We start from the raw sequence: 17,757 nt of genomic DNA, 5'->3' as shown, positions 1-17,757 counted from the left end.
AGTAGTTCTGGTGAAATCTGTACACATTGATGTTTCTTAAATAGAAGTCGTGAGACCGTGATGTCACCCATAGGTTTGTTGACTACGGTTTTATAGTAGAGTCATTTTCTCATGGACTTCTATACAACCAGACTTCTTCAACCAGAGGAGTCGCCCCCTGATGGCCAGTAGAGAGAATGCAAGTTTAAGGCACTTCAGCATTGGCTTCACTTTTTAGAACTGGAGTGTGAGACCACTAAAGCACACTTTAATTAGAAATTCAATTACATTCAAATTCAACCAGTCAAGTTGTTCTGCATCAGAGCGTCACATAATGCCTGATATGTAAACTGTGTGTGAGAGTGTGTGTGTGTGTGTGTGTGTGTGTGTGAAATGGAAGTCTCACCCGTAGAGAAGAAAGAGGGAGAGGACAGCAGGGAAGTTAGTTGGGGAGGTGTAGGCCGGCAGGTCGAACACAAACAGAATAATAACACAGCACGTGGCAGGTACCAGGTAGTTCAGCTGAGGAGAGATGATGAAGAGAGGAGTGAACATGTTCAGACCTGGACAAACATATGCAGTATTTCAAAAAAACTCTTTCTGATCGCATCGATCACACACACATCGTATCCTCCTCACCATGTCCCATATGTAATTAGCCAGCCAGTAGATGACAGGGTCACAGCCGCTGACAAACTGCAGGTGTTTGGCCTTCGTGGATTTCTCTGCAACCAGGAACACCACAAAGCTGGCTGGCACAAAGGACATGGCCACAATAATGAAGATGGCAATCACCACATCTGTACCCTGGAGCCTGGAGATACAGGGGAGAGGAGAGGAGAGAGGAGGAGAGGATGGAGAGAGAATAGGTTGGGAGATAAGAAGAGAGAGGAGGAAAGGGAGGAGAGGAGATGAGAGAGGAGAGGAGGAGCGGTGTGGAGAGGATAGTAAAAGAGAGAGGAAGAGATGAGAGGAAACGAGGGAGGGGGAGAGGAGAGAGGAGAGAAGACATGAAAAGAGAGAGGGATAGAGGTGGTTCGAGGAGATAGTAGCAGAAGAAAGGGGTGGAGAGGAGAAGGTGTGAGAGAAGGAAAGGAGAAATAAGAAGATGAGAGGAGGAGGGAGAGAAGGAAAAGAGAGGAGAGGCGAGAAGAGTAGAGGGCAAAGAGGAGGAGAGGAGATGAGAGAAGAAAGGAGGAGAGGAGAAACATAGGAGAGATCACATGACATTTACACTTGGACGTAAACAATCCAATAATAAACATCCATGATAATTCATCCATGAATATGTCTACAATGACTTTATGATCCCGAATTCCCAAGAGCCAAATCACTCAAGTTACCTTGTAAAACTTTGCTATTTCTGAAAACCAACAGAGTTATTTGTGGATCCGTGTAGTCCAACGAGATCACCAGAAACACTCGTCACATTATATTTGTGATCTATAAATTTGGTTATTTGTATTTATACTAATAATAAAGGACAAAACTACAAAATAAGCCCCAAGTTGTAATAATGTCCTTTAAGTTATCCTTTAAGGAACTAAATGTCAGTGTTGCTGAGCAACTTACAAGTAGTCCAAAGAGAGGCTGGCACTGGTTCGATTCATTGGATGGTTTGTCAGAGTGAAACCTGCGAAACACATACAATACATAACATAACAACCAAATATACGTCGACGATAGGAACCAAACCAGGAAATGGCCCAAAATGACACTAACTGTATTCAACAACACTGTTGATTATTTGGCATTTAATTGGGAAGACACATCTAGGCCTTCAAAGTAAAAGAATCTTGTTCCATGTTGTGTCTCATGCAATTACCATAAGCAGCAGGGTTGCCCTTGGATGCAGGCAGGTTGGCACGCAGGATGGCGTTGTTGAGGACGTTCAGATATGTTGGCATACTGTGGTAACCTTTGTTGTTGTACAGAACCTGGACACAAGCAGTCGCTCTGTCAAAGGATGTCTATGCTGTATTTGTGAACTTCTTGTCCGGTGTAGACTGCCCATCTCACCTGAGCTGATCTGCGAACTGCTATCTTGCGAACCATTGGAGGTATCTTCCTCCCAAAGGATGCTGGGATTGATTTCTGGATGTTCCCCACCGTTAAACCACCATATCTATTGAGAACAAAGTCAGTAAGAAAATTCAATAGTTAAACAAATACCCATTTTAATGTTTTGTTCAGGTATTATAGTTGTGCATGTCTACTGCATCACTATGTAATCAAGGCAAAACGTGGTTACAGTGCAGTGCAATGAAATACGAATTTCCGGTCTATGTTGGCTTTAAACTACCACTTTCTACAGCAGTATGTATTTTGTACATGATTTCATACTATTGTTTTTAAACGGTTGCAGTACAGATTCTTCAGTTCCTAACTTGTTTTGCATTGCAACTAATAAAGTTGGGAGATGGATATATATACAAAAAAAAGAATGTTAAATGCATCTATGACCGGACACAGTCCCAGAGGAAGCCATAGCACAGACACTGCTCTCCTCAAAGTGCTCAATGGTCTTCTTTCAGCAGCTGAGTCTGCTACTCTATTTTAATCCTTTTAGATCTCATGCTGCCTTTAATACCGTAAATCATTCCATTTTAATTGAGTGTCTTAAAAATGGGTCAGCGTCTCTGGCAGCATTAGACTGGTTTTATTTGTATTTTTGTTGTTACCACTAGGAACATCCGCTTGAGTTGCCATTTCTACGCAGAGGACACACAGCTTTATTTATCTTTCCACTCTGCCAGTAACAATCAGTTAATCATTCTCAGTGCATGTCTAAATGAAGTTCAGATCTGGCTATCAAATCATTTCCTTCAACTAAACAGACAAATCTGAAGTCATTATCATAGGCCAAGACACCACACTGAATCACAGTTTTTACCATGGCAACGGCGGCCCATGTACATGCTGCCGGTAGCGCTCATGAATTTAGCAAAAAAAATGTCTTAATTTGTTGTCTTTTCGTCTTCATTACTGGAGTGCTTATGGCATATGACAGAATACACTCAGCAACACCAGAAAAGGAAGCGTTTGGTTTTGATTTATTCGTGGAGAGTGGACCTTGAAGGCCATCACTGCCCAGACCCGCCCACCCAGCCGGACCTGCCGGACCAAACACTACTGAAAGCAGAGCCGAGATGGGAGCTAAGCTAACCCAGCAAGGACCTAAGGCTATTCCACCACCCAATCGGCTAATGTCCAATCGCTGAATAATTCAGGCTAACCCAGCAACGGGTGGTCGTGACTGTTGCGCCCACATCTTCACAGACGCCTGGCTCCATTGTGGCATCCCGGATCAAGCTGCGCTTGACGGGGGAAGAAACGCAGTCTGTGAGACAAGAGGAGGTGAGACACTCACTCACTCACTCTGGTCTTTACATCAATGATGATTGGTGCTCAAACACAATGTTTAACTGATGTCAAATTATTAGTGTAAAGATGTTGACCAGATAAAAAGGTTTTGTTTCTGTTGTTTACATTCCACCTGATGCTAATTTAAAAAATGAACAGGAATGTACTACTGTTTTTGTTTTGTTGTTTGTCTTGTTTTTACTTGGGCTACAACTGCATTTTGTTGTGCAACCCTGTGTTGCATAATGACAATGAATTATTCTTGAATCTCACCAGAACTCGTTCATTCTCAACCAGGTATCGCCGCTAGCTGCAGAAATCTTAGCATCGCTTTTGATAATAATCTAATCTGCATTTTAAAATAATTATGCAGAATCTGTAGTTGAGTCCGTGATTCTCTGTTCGGCCCCTTTTAGAGAATCCAAGAATGAAAACCAGCGGCGGCACAGCCTTTCTATCAGGGCCCTGTTGCTCTGGAATGATTAGCCCAAAGGGATCATTTATTATGATTATTATTATTATTCAACAACTAAAGAGAAAGTTTTCAAATGGATTTTTTGCTCTAAATTATTTCATATACTGTATCTGCATACGTTTCATTTTTTCTATTAGCCGTTTGTATAATCTTAAGGAGATGATCTCTGCAGAATCTGTTTGGGGAGAATTATTGACAGCATCATTTTAAAACGCAGCAATGCTATCTAAGATTTTGAGGCCTAAATTAGCCGTCTTTGTTATTAGATTTGTACACTGCAAATTGGTTTGAAGACTGAGCCAAAGCAACTGTAATATCCTGTTAAACATGGTCATATTTTTCAAAAAAAGGTCATGATAAAAAAGTATAATTTTGGTACTGAAAATGCTTCCAAACCTCAGTTATTGTCTTAGTTATCATATTGATACCAATATCACAAAATATGAAATGGTCCCACATCAGTCTCACCTGTGCAGGCGCAGTCTGTCTGACGTGAAGAGCAGATACTCAGAGACGTTCCGGCCTGTGATGTCCACCAGGATGTCACCTGTTACTACCTTCATGAGGGGGGGGCGTCCTCCCACTCCACTGGGGCAGGAGAAGCCTGTCCCCTGCATGGAGCAGGTACAACGCACCGGCTCATGAATGGACAGGGGAAGTGTGGGAGGAGATGTCACAGGCTCTGAGCAAACATAAAAGAGGTGTCTTTAACTCAAAAGACCTTTTTCACATTTTGATTTGTCATAGCAGTAAAAGCACAGGTGGCCACCTTAATGATGGCTCAGTTCCATTAAGGGTCCAATGGAGTTATTCCAGTGAGCCAGCACACACAATACCAGGACATCCCCAAATGGTGGCAGCACATCATCCTTTCTTTTATTTTTCATTGCTTTAAGACCCATTGTTGGATTTTTTTTCTCAAAATCTTCGGAGGCTACCCCACACCTTGTAAAAGCTTTCCAACTGATTCACAGATGGAATAAAAGATATTCTCAAGACTCAAGAAGCAATAAAAGAGATTAGTAAAACTAAACATAGTTTGTGAGGATGCATCTAAACAAAACAGCTCGACAAGTCAAAAGAGTGCCACCAGAGGGTTCACTTCATTTGCATGTTTTGTGCCAAACACTGCTTTCCAGCTTTGTTGCAGAGTCTGCACACTTGCATTTATTACAGGTAGGGTTCATTTCAGGGTATATATTGGACAATTTAACCATTGACATGTGAATTTGATGAACTATCACAAACTTTATTAAAGAGTGTCGTGCACACATGGTAGCCAAATGTACTGATTAAAGAATAGTGTTTCAGATTCAAGTTAAAGATAAACCAATGTCTGGTGCCCAGACAGATGCACTCTAACACACTTTTATCAAATGGGTTAAGAGCAAGTATCCATAGCATTCAAAGGTGGGCTTACTACATTCTGTCTGGCTCTGCATATGACTGCCCTGAAGATATCTAAAAAAAGTGTCTTTGGTATGACAAACTGGTTAGCCAACATGGTTGAAGGATGCAAAGGAGTTAATTAAGAAAGAAATCCTTAAAGTATGTCAGGCCTTTCTTAAACCAGTTGAGAAGTATCCTGTGTTGATTGTGTAAACAAATGATTAAATGCAATGACTGAAACTAGTCTTTTGAGATGGACTCACCATGAACTGTGGTTGGAGGGGCCACTGTGAAGTTCCACAGTCCGTCCTCAAAGCGAGGATCTGGGTCATCTGATGGTGCCGGGGAAGGAGGTGGGGGTACAAAGTTGGAGAGAGGGACTCCCTGGGTGAAGGAGTCCAGACACATTGAGTCAAAGTAGCGAGCAGCCAGGGTCTTGGAGTTGTTGGCGCTGGGGTTGAGGGTCTGGGCCAGTTGGTCTAGGGTGCTGTTGAAGGGGGTTTTAAGGACGCAGGTCGAACCCACACCCGAGGGCAGACGGAGGGTGTTGATGATCTGCTGTGGGCTGGCGTCTGGGGACACCTTACACCTGAGAGGGGAGGCCAAAGATGCTATGGATTGACTGAACTGGTTATTGACAGTCACAATGAGAACTTTTCCAAAATGTAATTTCTCCATACTATAATCTTTCATTTTCTTTTTTTTTTAAATCCATGACTCCACGGCCACAGCTTTTTAGCGTGAGAGCCACCTAGCTGCTGTGTTAGCACCACAAGAGCTGTTTGGCTAGAAAGACGTAAAGAAGTACATTTATGATCAAATCAACGCCTGTTCTATTACACAGACTTATGGTTTGTGTTTCAGAAACGTGTGGATATGAACACAATGCTGGTCCGACAGCATTGGCTAACCTTATTGTCAGTGTTGCTAGCTAGCGAGACGATCAGTGACTGTATTTAAAGATCGTATGTTAGTTTGTTCAGAAAGGTCTTTACATACAGTCTATGTGTTATGGAAAGTTGAAGTTACATCTCCTCTCGACGTTCCTACTCTAGACACAACGTGGATTACTTCACTTAGAGCAGCTGTCAATCATAACACCAACTCCATTTTACTAGCATCAAATAACTAATCTAAATCAACCTGATTTGACGTGTACTTTGATGTTATTAGTTTAGTTTATCTCTCCTAACATGGAGGGGGTGGGATTGATTATCTGCAGCCAGCCACCAGGGGTTGATCGTCTTGTCATCCATCTTCAGTCTTTGGTAAGTATCCTATTTGTACATGTCAGCAGACTTTGAAGAAGCAAATCAGGCAGTTGCTTAGCTTTGTTGGATATACAATACATCTTTTTAGCTTTGTGATTTAGACAGTTTCTCCGTTACGGAGCCTGCCAAAGGTAGAAAATAAATATCAATATGGAAATCTATATGAATGATAAACCAAGCAAATGGATGAATACATTTGTTTTCACCGTTTATACGAATGATAAATCTTCAGATCTGGACATCAGACCTTTGTCTTTCTGAGCCCCCCTAACAATCGGAGAGTACAATGTGTAATAGGTGTAGCACAGCCCCTTTATAAAGCTCAGTGCGTAGTGTGTACTTAGCGATGGAGAGTGACGGTGTGGCAGCACTCTGAGCATACTATTGCTGCCAACCAGAGCACAATAAAGTTAGCATTTAACTGTAAATGGAGCAGTGGATGAACCGTTTGAGCTACATATTATCAGTAAGTAAATCAAGATCCAAGTCAAGTTCCTGTGTTTTGCTGAGTAAAGTGAATGGGGTTAACCCCGTTGTCTCGCATGTGCTTTGAGCTGGGCCTTGCATGTTTTCAGTTTATAAAGCATTTGGCATATCATAGTATTTTCACCAGTTATTAGTTAGTACTTTCAGTTAGCTGTTATAAGAACTAAGAATTGCCAATTGAAAATCCACCACTTTGGTCCAGATTGACTATGTAACAATTATTTAATGGATTGCTATTCAAATTTGGGACACAATTTAATGTTCCCCTCAAGATGAATTTTCGTCAGGTCACTATTTAAATTATTCCAATACTTTGGTTTATGACCAAATACATTATGACATTCCCAGCAGCCTCAAGTGCAATTATTGGTAATTAGCAGATGTCAGCATGCTAACATGCTAAAGTAAGATGGCAAATATTTTACTGGGTATTATGACATCAGCATGTCAGAATTGTCATTGTGAGCATGTTAGCATTCTAACGTTAGCATTTAGCTGATCTAGCTGATGACATGTTGAAATGACTTTTCCCCAAAAAGTACGACCAACTAAATGTATCTTCATCTTATTTATGAGCTGTCAGTTTGAATGGCACTATCACTGTGAATAAAATGTCTGTCATCGTACCTGTACTGGGGTCTGTCTTCGTTGGCGTAGGGGATGAAGTTGCCCCTAGGTTGGGTGTAGTTATGGTACTGAGAAGGGGACAAGATCAGGGGGGGCAAGTCTCCTGTAAAACAAGACAGACAGAGTGATCACCAACCTGTTTGGTCTTCTTTCCTTTATTTTACAAGTAGTGCAAAGCCTCAACATTTACTAACAATGAAGATCATCTAGCATGTTTTTATAGCTTGGAGCACTGCAGGAAATGAGCAAATATCTCAACATTAAGCAACAGCGCTGTGCACCAGAAAGTTACAATTACATTATTTTATGTTCCTAATTATTGCTTAAACGCTTGGATTCATCAAAGCTGCACTTTTTATTATTAACAATGTATCAAATTCCTTTGGATGTGTAGTGTGAAAATTAGCATTTAAAGTGACAAACCCACAACAATTATCATAAACTATGCAGTTCCTCTCAGCTCTACAAAGTGTTTGATTTGTTTTCCGGAGTTGCTGGAGATCAAATTAGAGCTGGAGGGAGAGCGAGTATCGCACCTACGTACATTCATCAGGTGGACACAATGAATGCTAATGTTGTTCTGTGTCTGTTGTTTGCTAACATGCTAGCCAAGACTTAATAAGTTGATATATGTTTATATGTTTTCAGCTTATTCTGCTGCCCTCATTGAATCACATCCTCATACACCATTTAATCATCATACATGTATTACTCTTATGACAAAACCAACTGTTTGATTACACCAGGTTTCATTTTTGGAAAAATAACTTTCCCTACAGCACAATAAAGTAAATATTATCTTAATATGGCAACAATGCTAAGCAAGAGAAGACCATTTGTCTATAATGTGGAAAAAAGACAAAGGACATTTACTCAATTTCTGTACTTAAGTACAATGTTGAGGTACTTTACTTGAGTATTTCCTTTTCTTCTACTTTATAATTCCACACCACTACATTTCAGAGGGGAATGTTGTACTCTTTGCTCCACTATATTTATTAAAGTTTTTACATGTTTTAAATGAATCATTAGGTCTTACCATTAAAAAGTGACAACATCTGCCAGCCCTGTTCGACGTTAACGTCTTTTTTTATCCATAATTCTAGCATAGCAAAGTGCCGCATTATTTTTTGTTTCAAGCTACAGACATTTCTTTCCACTTTTTTATTTACCTTCAGTATTTTTCAACCTGGACCCTATCTGCCCTACTGTCTAAGTGACTTTTGGGGACAACACTTTTTTTAAATTGGTCCAGATGGGCGGCTGTGGCTCAGGGGGTAGAGCAGGTCGTCCTTTAACCACAAGTTGGGTTGTAATGTAATGGAAACGCTCAGGGAAACTCCTCCCTGAGCGTGCTTTTTTTGGAGCTGACCGGCTCAGATTGGTATTATAAGTGTCAGACAACATTATGGAGATAACGCTAGAGAGAATAAAACACTTTTCTTTAACTTTCACTTGATGTGGTCTGTTTGTTATTGTGTCATGTCACTTGTTGCCGGAAGATAACGGTGGAAACGTGAGTGAGAGTTGACGAGAGGAGTGCCGGTGTTGACTTTGTTGTGTTAGAGTACGAAAGCTTAGGTTAGTGTGATCTAAAAGGTTTTCAATGTCATGGCTGCATATTTAGCTGATTTTGACAACGTGGATCTGGCTTATATTTTCAGAACGAGACTTCTAATTGATATCAGACCAACTCAAGACAACAAAAGCTGTAAGAGAATACAGTAACTTCTTTACATCTGTGCTTTTGAATTCCTGTCTTCAGGAGCAGAAGTCCTGCTTGTTTTCATTCCAGCCATCTTATCAGGGATAGGGTTAGGGTTAGCTCCGTACAGAAACTGATCCCCAATCAGTATAACCATCAGCACGATACACCTCAGCAACACTAGTGTCCACTCATCTGCTTTTTAAAGGAATACACTGTCTATCTGCCTGGTAGGACAGAAAAACAGCTGTTTTTTGGTCCTGAGAAGCAGGATAGAAAGCTGCTATTTACCAAATATGTGAAATCTCACCAATCGCAGGCACAGATAAGGCCACGGTCATGGCCACACAGACGAAGAAGGCAGGCAGGAGGATCTGAGAAAAGAGGCCCTTGGTGTTCCTCTTGGCACAGTGGAACCTCTTGACGATGAGGCCATGGAACTGACTTAGCTTTAACCACCAACCCTCCAACTTAATGCTGCCCTGCCCCTCCAGGACCTCTGGCTCTGGGGACGAGGGGTTCTCTGCATCTCCTGGAGGTGAAAAGGTGGGGGAAGAAATGGTCAAATGAATGAACCTAGAAAAGATCTCTGCCTGGTGGGTCTGCAATGACCACTGCTGTAATGTTTGATAGCATGATTGCACAATGATTATTTTCAGGACAATTCACTATCTAACCAATTCCTAAGTATGTATTGTTGTTCAGGGCTGCTATTGCAGAAGAGACAAAGTCCTGCTGAAGCGAGCTCTTCTCCATTTTGAAGTCCTGTATATCCGACCAGATGGTAGTAAAGGGACATGTTGATCAGTGTCTTCCGCTGTGTGATGGCTCTGTTGCTTATGTCTAGGTGTGGTTGGAGATGGTTAACGTGGTGAAGAAGCAGGGGGGGACAGTACAGCAGGATGGGTTGAATTATGCATCAGTAAAGCAACAATAGGAGGTGGGGGGCAACGTACTTTGCTCTGAGTTTGAGTATGACATGCAGTCTATGCTGGGATTTTGCTTGATCAAAACTGAGTTTATTGTCTACAATGACTCCAAGATAGCTGAAGCTGTGAATCTAATGTTGAATCAAAGTTCACAAACAAGAGTTCCGCCCAGGCCCTTCTACCGTACGTAGTTAGCAACATGTGCTGAGGCTAGCACAACAAGTTGAGTCAGTCACACTGTGACAAGCGCAAATGAAACGCTGGAGCTGCAAGAGCTGGAGAACATTTTTTGCCCCTTAGAGTCTGTGCACGCCACTTCCCTCGGTGGCCACTCCTCTATAAAATGTTTCAAAAGATGCTTAAAATACAATTGAATTGCTGTTTTGTAATTGCTTTCTTTATGTCTTATTGTCCATGTATTCCTTGTTTTAGGTTTTATATTATATCTAGAGTTGTTTCACTCATAGGGACTTGTAGCATTACTCTTGCTTAGGAGTTAATGCAGGTGTATAAACCAACATCCCCTGAACAAACACAAGCCCACGCTTTACCCTCGTCACAGTTCAGCTCCACACCCTCCTCACTCTACTTGTCAGCCACTCCCTCCTCATCAGTCTAACTCCCTTCACCTGTTCACTCACCTGGCTCTGATCACTAATCAAGCCAGTATATAGACTCCTGCCTCTCAAACACACATTGCCAGATTGTTCTTTGCTATTGAATGCCAGACTTTCCAGCGCTTAATCCCGGACTGATTTCCTGTTGTTGACCCTTCCTGGCCCGGATCTACCTGTCCCGTCTGACTCCCGGTAAAATCAGCAGCCTTCTGTTCCTGACCTGGATTATTCTGCCTGCTGTTTCTGCTGCTCTGCCGGAGACTTTGATGTATCAGTCTGAACCTAAGTTTATAATAAAAGCCAGCGGTTCCTGGAATCTTGTGTGCTGCAATTGGGTCCATATTCAATCCGTTACACGCACATTCAAACACATCGACACAATCACATTTTCTTTCTATTTTGTTGTTTATAATGTATGTTTATATATGTATTGTTACTATATATCATAACTTGTCAACAATATTATGTCATATCTTATGCATATTCATTTTGTGTTCTCTATAATAGTGACGTTTTAATATTATACATGTGGAGGTTTCAAATAAGCCCAGTGAGCCTTCTGCCTCTTCCTGCACTGTGATATTATGTATCTGTTATGTTTGTGTGTTTTTTAATTGTGCAAAATAATAAACTTATTGTTGCAGCAGATTTTACAAAATGCACGCCCCTTTTAAATCTTTCCATAAGACACAGGAATTCTTTGGTTGTGTATTTCTTTGTCTTACTTTGGAAGAGGCCCGAGCAGCTCTCTTCAGTGTCTCGTGCATGAGTGGAAACATTTGGTTTAGCTGCATTGTTGCCTGGTAGGAAACAGCATATTTTTAAATTCATAGGGCTTATACACCCTGTCCAGTGCTAGAAATGGGTTGTAATAACAAATAGAGAGAAACGTGTGAAAATTTGTCATAAATCAGGAGGTATACAGGAGAATTGTGACCACGGGAGGAAACCGTGAGAGGGCAATGAAAAATGGAACTCTCCTGAAAATGTATACTTGTCTGGTGAACAGGAGAAGATTTATTTTTCTTTGTTTTAATTTCAGTCACATATTCCAACTCCAAATTCATTCAGATCAAGGCACTAGTGGAGGCCATCCGTAGAGGACATATACTTCGTCTGAATAACTGGCAAACAAATTTTGAAATACAAGAAAATTGCTGATTAAGCATATTCTCTTAAATCACTAGTACATGCCACTGACAAATTAAAGGTGATGTATCAACCAACATCCCTTGGTTGGAGGCTCAGTATCTGACACAGCACATCTGCTATCTTGTTGTCTTACCCCTCAGGCTGGCAGAGTCAGACTCTTGGCCGTTGTCAAAGAGTGGGCAGTAATCTCCATAGAAGTCTGCATACAGTCCCCCTTCATCCCCCCTTACTGAGCCGATGGACGAGGAGGATTTCAGGGAGGACTGGCTCTGACTCAGCCTGGAGCACATCACCAGATTACTCAGCTCCACCTCCGGCTTCTCACTCTCCACTGAAGGTCCAGTCTCACCCTGTGGCGCCCCCAGCCCTCCTGAACCCATTGAGGACTTCCCCACTGAGCTGCCCCCTGGGGAACCCTTCATGTCTGCCAAAGGACAGAGAGAGAAGGAGAAGATTCTAAAGTCTAAATCTAAGGTCAGAGCTTTAATTCAGGCAGTACACACTTTGCAGGAATCTATTATTGTTGAGACAGCCATGACTCATTTATGAAGGCTAGAAACTTAGTGGATGTGTTGAGCTATCTGGAGACACATGAGAGAAATATGGTCTCACCAGCGTCACTGTTCTCCAGGGACTGGTCCTCCTCAGACACTTTGAGGAAAACCTCCTCAAGCGTGGTGTCCATCACCCCGAAGCTGGTCAGAGCCAGGCTGTCCAAGCTCTGCTCTAAAGCCTGGAGGCACACACAACAGATGAGAACGTCAAATGACTGCACAGTGTATTCATTCATTTGCCAAGATCCCCAATAACACTACAGGGCTTGACAACATGGCCTGTAATTTATGTCATGATTAATTGCAACATTGACCTCTGGAACAATTCTTATTATTTGAGTTATTCATAAGTACTCCTGAGCACTAGGTTCTCTGTCCTCACAAAATACTACTGAACAATAAATAACAATAAATGGGTCAGGGTAGGCAGGAGCACCTCTAGGAGCCTCATAATCTTTGCTGAAACAAATACTATCAAGTTATCAAGTATGGCAATATTAAAGCTATAGACGCATTACAATTTAAACTTTTGTTTTAATAAAGTTGCTAAGGGGCTACACTAGCAGCAGGCTTATTTATTTTTCATCACAAGCTAGCGTTCTATTGATTTGATTATTTGGCTATTTATTTCACACTATATATTTATATAGTGTGAGGCTTATGTGAGAGTTACCGCCTGTGAGTGCTTTGGGGCGGCGGAGGGGCTCACGGCAACACCCGCTGCTCATTCACGACAGTGCAGAACGTACAAGCTTTAACGTCAGAGTCAAAACACCAGAAAAGTCTCTAACAACACCAGAACAAGTAGCTTTTGACAAAAAAAGTCGCCATGAGGGTTTGGAAAGTCACCCGATTTAGCGAGAAAGTTGGCAACACTGGCACCGGCTAAATATGTCCCCAGAGCAACATTGGACCTAACAATAGTTCCTATCACATATAAAACCAAACAAAAATCCATCTTCATAAAAACAAGTTGAACAAATAATAATATATAAACAAGCATCTTAAAGCTACTGCAGATGTAAAAACAAAAGCAGTTCACTTACCAGAGCTGCTGTTCTCTATTTAAAGACAAAGTCCATCCTCCTTTCTTTGTTAATAAAGAGTTTAATCCCACGGTTGTTCAGTACATACGTTTTAATGCGTTTGAGGCTGAAAATGTCCGCTCCACAGAGGCAGCAGATATTGGGATTGTCACCGCCCAACATGTCACGCTAGCCCACTGACCAATCACGTACTTGTAGGCCAGCTAGAAGGCTCTGGCACGTCAAAGAATACGCCCAACATCTCAAACTAAAGATCTGATTGGTTGAAGACTATGACAATCAACAATATCGTCCCCATTCACTTAAACAGCACATGGATTCACTTGTGAGTCTGCAGGCCTGGGGCCTCTCTTCTACCTAGAGACACAGAGGTGAAATCTGATTGGATAAAAGCTCTACTTAAAACAAGCTGCACTGGAAGCAGAGCAACTGAGGGACACAGTAGCTATGCAATGAGAAAATAAAATGATGGGAAATTTTTGTAATGTATTTAAGAAAAATTATTATTTGATAAAATAGCTATAACTTTGTGATTCTGTTTAGGCCAGCAGAGAAGGCTTTGCAGGCCCTGATGGCCCACCACTAGTGTGACGTCATCTATAGGCGTGGGGTCCCGAGCCGATCTTCCAGGCCGAGCCCATATTGTACCGACACTGTCCCTTGCTCACTACCTGCCCTGTATCCCTGCAGGGAGGGATGGGTCTTACTTCTCCCGGGACAGACTGTCTTCTCAGTCTGCAGCAATGTCAGCAATCCACCTGACACGTCTTGAAATCTTAAATCACAGACCCCGTCTTGTTTAGCATGCTTCGTGGATGTGACTTTTTTGCTGTGTCACTACTATTGATATCTATAGAACCAATGTGTTATGTAATTAAATTGTTTCCTAGAGCACAAAATTGTTGACAAAGCGCTTCTTCAGTTCTTAAAATGCACATATTTAGATCAGGGAAATGCAACAAATCAGGGGGTATATATCTTTGGAAACTTTGGTATCCCCACTAGAATATTAAAGTTCCGTGGGTTTGTAAGATGTTTGCCTATACAGTGGGAGTTTGCACTAACCCACCCACAGCTGACTGATTTTAGGTTTTAGTCTTTTTATTAAAGACCTTCGCTACAAATGGCAGCCTGTCCTCAGGGATTAAATTACCAGACATGTCAGCTTGACTTGTTGGGAACAACATTGTTTTGGTAAATCTTCAATATGCCAAACCATACTCTATATTGCTGAAGTGAATGCGCCAGTTTTAAGATGTCCTTTTACTCTGTTTAAAATATTCATTACTTTTCACTGTTTATCCAGTAACAGAAGACCATAAACAAGACCAAAGGTTTTTGGGTGTATGTGTACCTGGAACAGCCTCTCGAAGCAGCCCTTCTTGACGGCCTCAGAGGGCAGGACGTAGGACAACTCAGTGTTGGAGTCAGACACCAGCAGACATGATGCCACAAACCGGCGAATAAACTGGGTGACCCGAGCTTCTGAGCAAGGTGACAGAGAGGAGGATGGAGACAGAGACGAAGGAGGCTGCAGCTGGCTGCCCTGTCCTGCATAATGAAAGGAAACCACACAACATGATGGATGGATAGAACAGGGGAGGAAAGAATAGTTAAAGGGAAATAGAGGAGAATGAGACAAGTAAGGACAAGACAAAGAAAACAGTGCCATCAATAAAAAAAAAAAACACAGGTCACAGTCTAGATGAATTGAGAAGAGGTTGCAGGCACAACATCAACTTGAGGGAGAATGGTAGGTGAGGTGCACACTGTTAGTAACAAGCTGAGACAGGTTCTATGTCCTAACAGCTAACAAATGATTGGCACACATAGTTATGAAGCAATGTTCATGAGTCCAACAGGTGACCTTCATCCCACAAACAACCACCAGTACAACAAAGTGTATTAATATATAGCAGAGTGTCAATGTGGCATGTTTTCTCAATAACAATTTCAACACAACCTCAACACTTTCAACACTTCTCATAGCCATTATTAAATCTGTCACTTCGCTTTTACAGTCCTGTAAAAATGGCATTTCTGATGTCCATCAAGGATAAACATCTACAAATCTGCTAACAAATAAAAGACAACTGGTGCTCCTTTTAAATAAGGTCTTTCCCAATAAACATCCAGGTGATTGCTGTGTATACACATATGGTTAGAGTGCAAACAGAAGCTGCTAGCAGCTAATGCAGAAGGACTTTACACGATGCAGGTTGCATGATTCACCAAATTGTAGAAAAATTATACAACAAAACAAACAAGGTTTGAGTGCAGTAGACAGCTTATTGACCAGCTTATAGGACCAGATCTGTGTAGAATAGGACCAGATCTGTGTAGAATAGGACCAGATCTGTGTAGAATAGGACCAGATCTGTGTAGAATAGGACCAGATCTGTGTAGAATAGGACCAGATCTGTGTAGAATAGGACCAGATCTGTGTAGAATAGGACCAGATCTGTGTAGAATAGGACCAGATCTGTGTAGAATAGGACCAGATCGGGGTAGAATAGGACCAGATCTGTGTAGAATAGGACCAGATCTGTGTAGAATAGGACCAGATCGGGGTAGAATAGGACCAGATCTGGGTAGAATAGGACCAGATCTGTGTAGAATAGGACCAGATCTGTGTAGAATAGGACCAGATCTGTGTAGAATAGGATCAGATCTGTGTAGAATAGGACCAGATCGGGGTAGAATAGGACCAGATCGGGGTAGAATAGGACCAGATCTGTGTAGAATAGGACCAGATCTGTGTAGAATAGGACCAGATCGGGGTAGAATAGGACCAGATCTGGGTAGAATAGGACCAGATCTGGGTAGAATAGGACCAGATCTGTGTAGAATAGGACCAGATCTGTGTAGAATAGGATCAGATCTGTGTAGAATAGGACCAGATCTGTGTAGAATAGGATCAGATCTGTGTAGAATAGGACCAGATCGGGGTAGAATAGGACCAGACCACTGATATATTATATGTGAGGTTTTTCTGCTTCAAGTAAAAAATACAGCTTGGTCAAATCTAGCATGCACTTCAATGTAGCCTTGTACCGTCACTGAAATAGGGTTAAAAAGTTATATTAGGATCATATTTAGGCATTTTTTCTTAGGACTTTTTGTCTCTCATTCAGAACATATTAGTGATACAAAATCCATTGAGTTTGTTTTTGTTGCAATTTTGTGTGAGGTGGACCCACATTTTGGGGTGAAATGCCTCGACTATAGGAATGGAAATAGGGTCATTGCATTTTCTAACATCAATTAGATTGTAAATCTGTGGATGATTTTGAGTGCAACAGTTAGGAAAACTGAAAATAAAGGGCAATTTAGAACTCATACAAAGGACCCGCACTCACCTCTGCCTTCACTCTGCTTTTTAACTAGGGTCAGTTTGTATCCATCTCCGTAGGTGCTCTTCAGGAACAGTGGCGAGCCACAGCACTTGAGTTTCCCATGTGAGATGATGGCAATGCGATCTCCGAGAAGGTCTGCTTCATCCATATGGTGGGTGGACAACAGAATTGTACGACCTAGGGCAGAGGTACAACACATACTTTAATGAAAATACAGCAGCTGGTTTAATCATTAAACAAGAAATCAAAAAGGACAGAATCTGAACCATAATGTGAAGACTGAACATAATAGCAGATCGTTACATTTCAAGTAGTGTTGGTATTTTTTACATCATGCAATTGAACATGACACTGAACCAACATTTACTATTTACCATAGTATGATACCCTTAAATAAAGCAGATACCTGAGGTGACAGTCCCGCCGCCGGTAAAAACATTGGCATATGTTTCTGCAAACCACAGATACATTGAATGTGGAAGTTTTTGCAGCAATTAATGTAGCACAGTGAGCTATGTGCAGAGCAGGCGACAGCAAGCGTTATTGAAAGTTATGTGGTAAAATAATGAGAAATCGTTTTAGGATGGATGGGTCAAACAAACACAGGACTTTCACCCAGGAGACCACTGTTTGTGTCCCCTGTAAAACAAAAAGTAAACGTTGAATGTACTCTTGTTAGGTAACAATAGTAAAAGTTGACTTTACGCTTGCAAAGTAACATTATCTAGAAAGTCTGCTAAGGGCAGTCGTTATTAGAAACGTCCACATTCAACATATCCAGTGATTTGCAGAAACATTCAATGCCAAC

At 41.6% G+C, this 17,757-nt stretch overlaps 1 protein-coding gene across 2 annotated transcripts in view; it reads right to left on the bottom strand.

Annotated features, from left to right (window-relative positions):
• Nucleotides 1-17,757, bottom strand: part of abca2 (ATP-binding cassette, sub-family A (ABC1), member 2) — a gene marked incomplete at both ends in the record, with an annotated part of 84,083 nt that overhangs the window by 13,062 nt on the left and 53,264 nt on the right. Inside the window, 13 exons of one of the 2 annotated variants that reach the window (XM_079160512.1) lie at nucleotides 386-501; nucleotides 619-793; nucleotides 1,552-1,612; nucleotides 1,805-1,916; nucleotides 1,999-2,104; nucleotides 4,286-4,499; nucleotides 5,470-5,795; nucleotides 7,591-7,693; nucleotides 9,606-9,827; nucleotides 12,127-12,417; nucleotides 12,606-12,726; nucleotides 14,948-15,134; nucleotides 16,949-17,126. In XM_079160512.1, the coding sequence (XP_079016638.1) occupies nucleotides 386-501; nucleotides 619-793; nucleotides 1,552-1,612; nucleotides 1,805-1,916; nucleotides 1,999-2,104; nucleotides 4,286-4,499; nucleotides 5,470-5,795; nucleotides 7,591-7,693; nucleotides 9,606-9,827; nucleotides 12,127-12,417; nucleotides 12,606-12,726; nucleotides 14,948-15,134; nucleotides 16,949-17,126 (2,212 nt within the window). The remainder of the gene's footprint in view (nucleotides 1-385; nucleotides 502-618; nucleotides 794-1,551; nucleotides 1,613-1,804; nucleotides 1,917-1,998; nucleotides 2,105-4,285; nucleotides 4,500-5,469; nucleotides 5,796-7,590; nucleotides 7,694-9,605; nucleotides 9,828-12,126; nucleotides 12,418-12,605; nucleotides 12,727-14,947; nucleotides 15,135-16,948; nucleotides 17,127-17,757) is intronic. The other variant, XM_079160513.1, reaches the window with a different exon arrangement.

Source organism: Pholis gunnellus (genome assembly GCF_910591455.1).
Source record: "Pholis gunnellus genome assembly, chromosome: 6".
NCBI classification, from domain to species: domain Eukaryota; kingdom Metazoa; phylum Chordata; class Actinopteri; order Perciformes; family Pholidae; genus Pholis; species Pholis gunnellus.
This window is presented reverse-complemented; position numbering and strand designations above follow the sequence as displayed.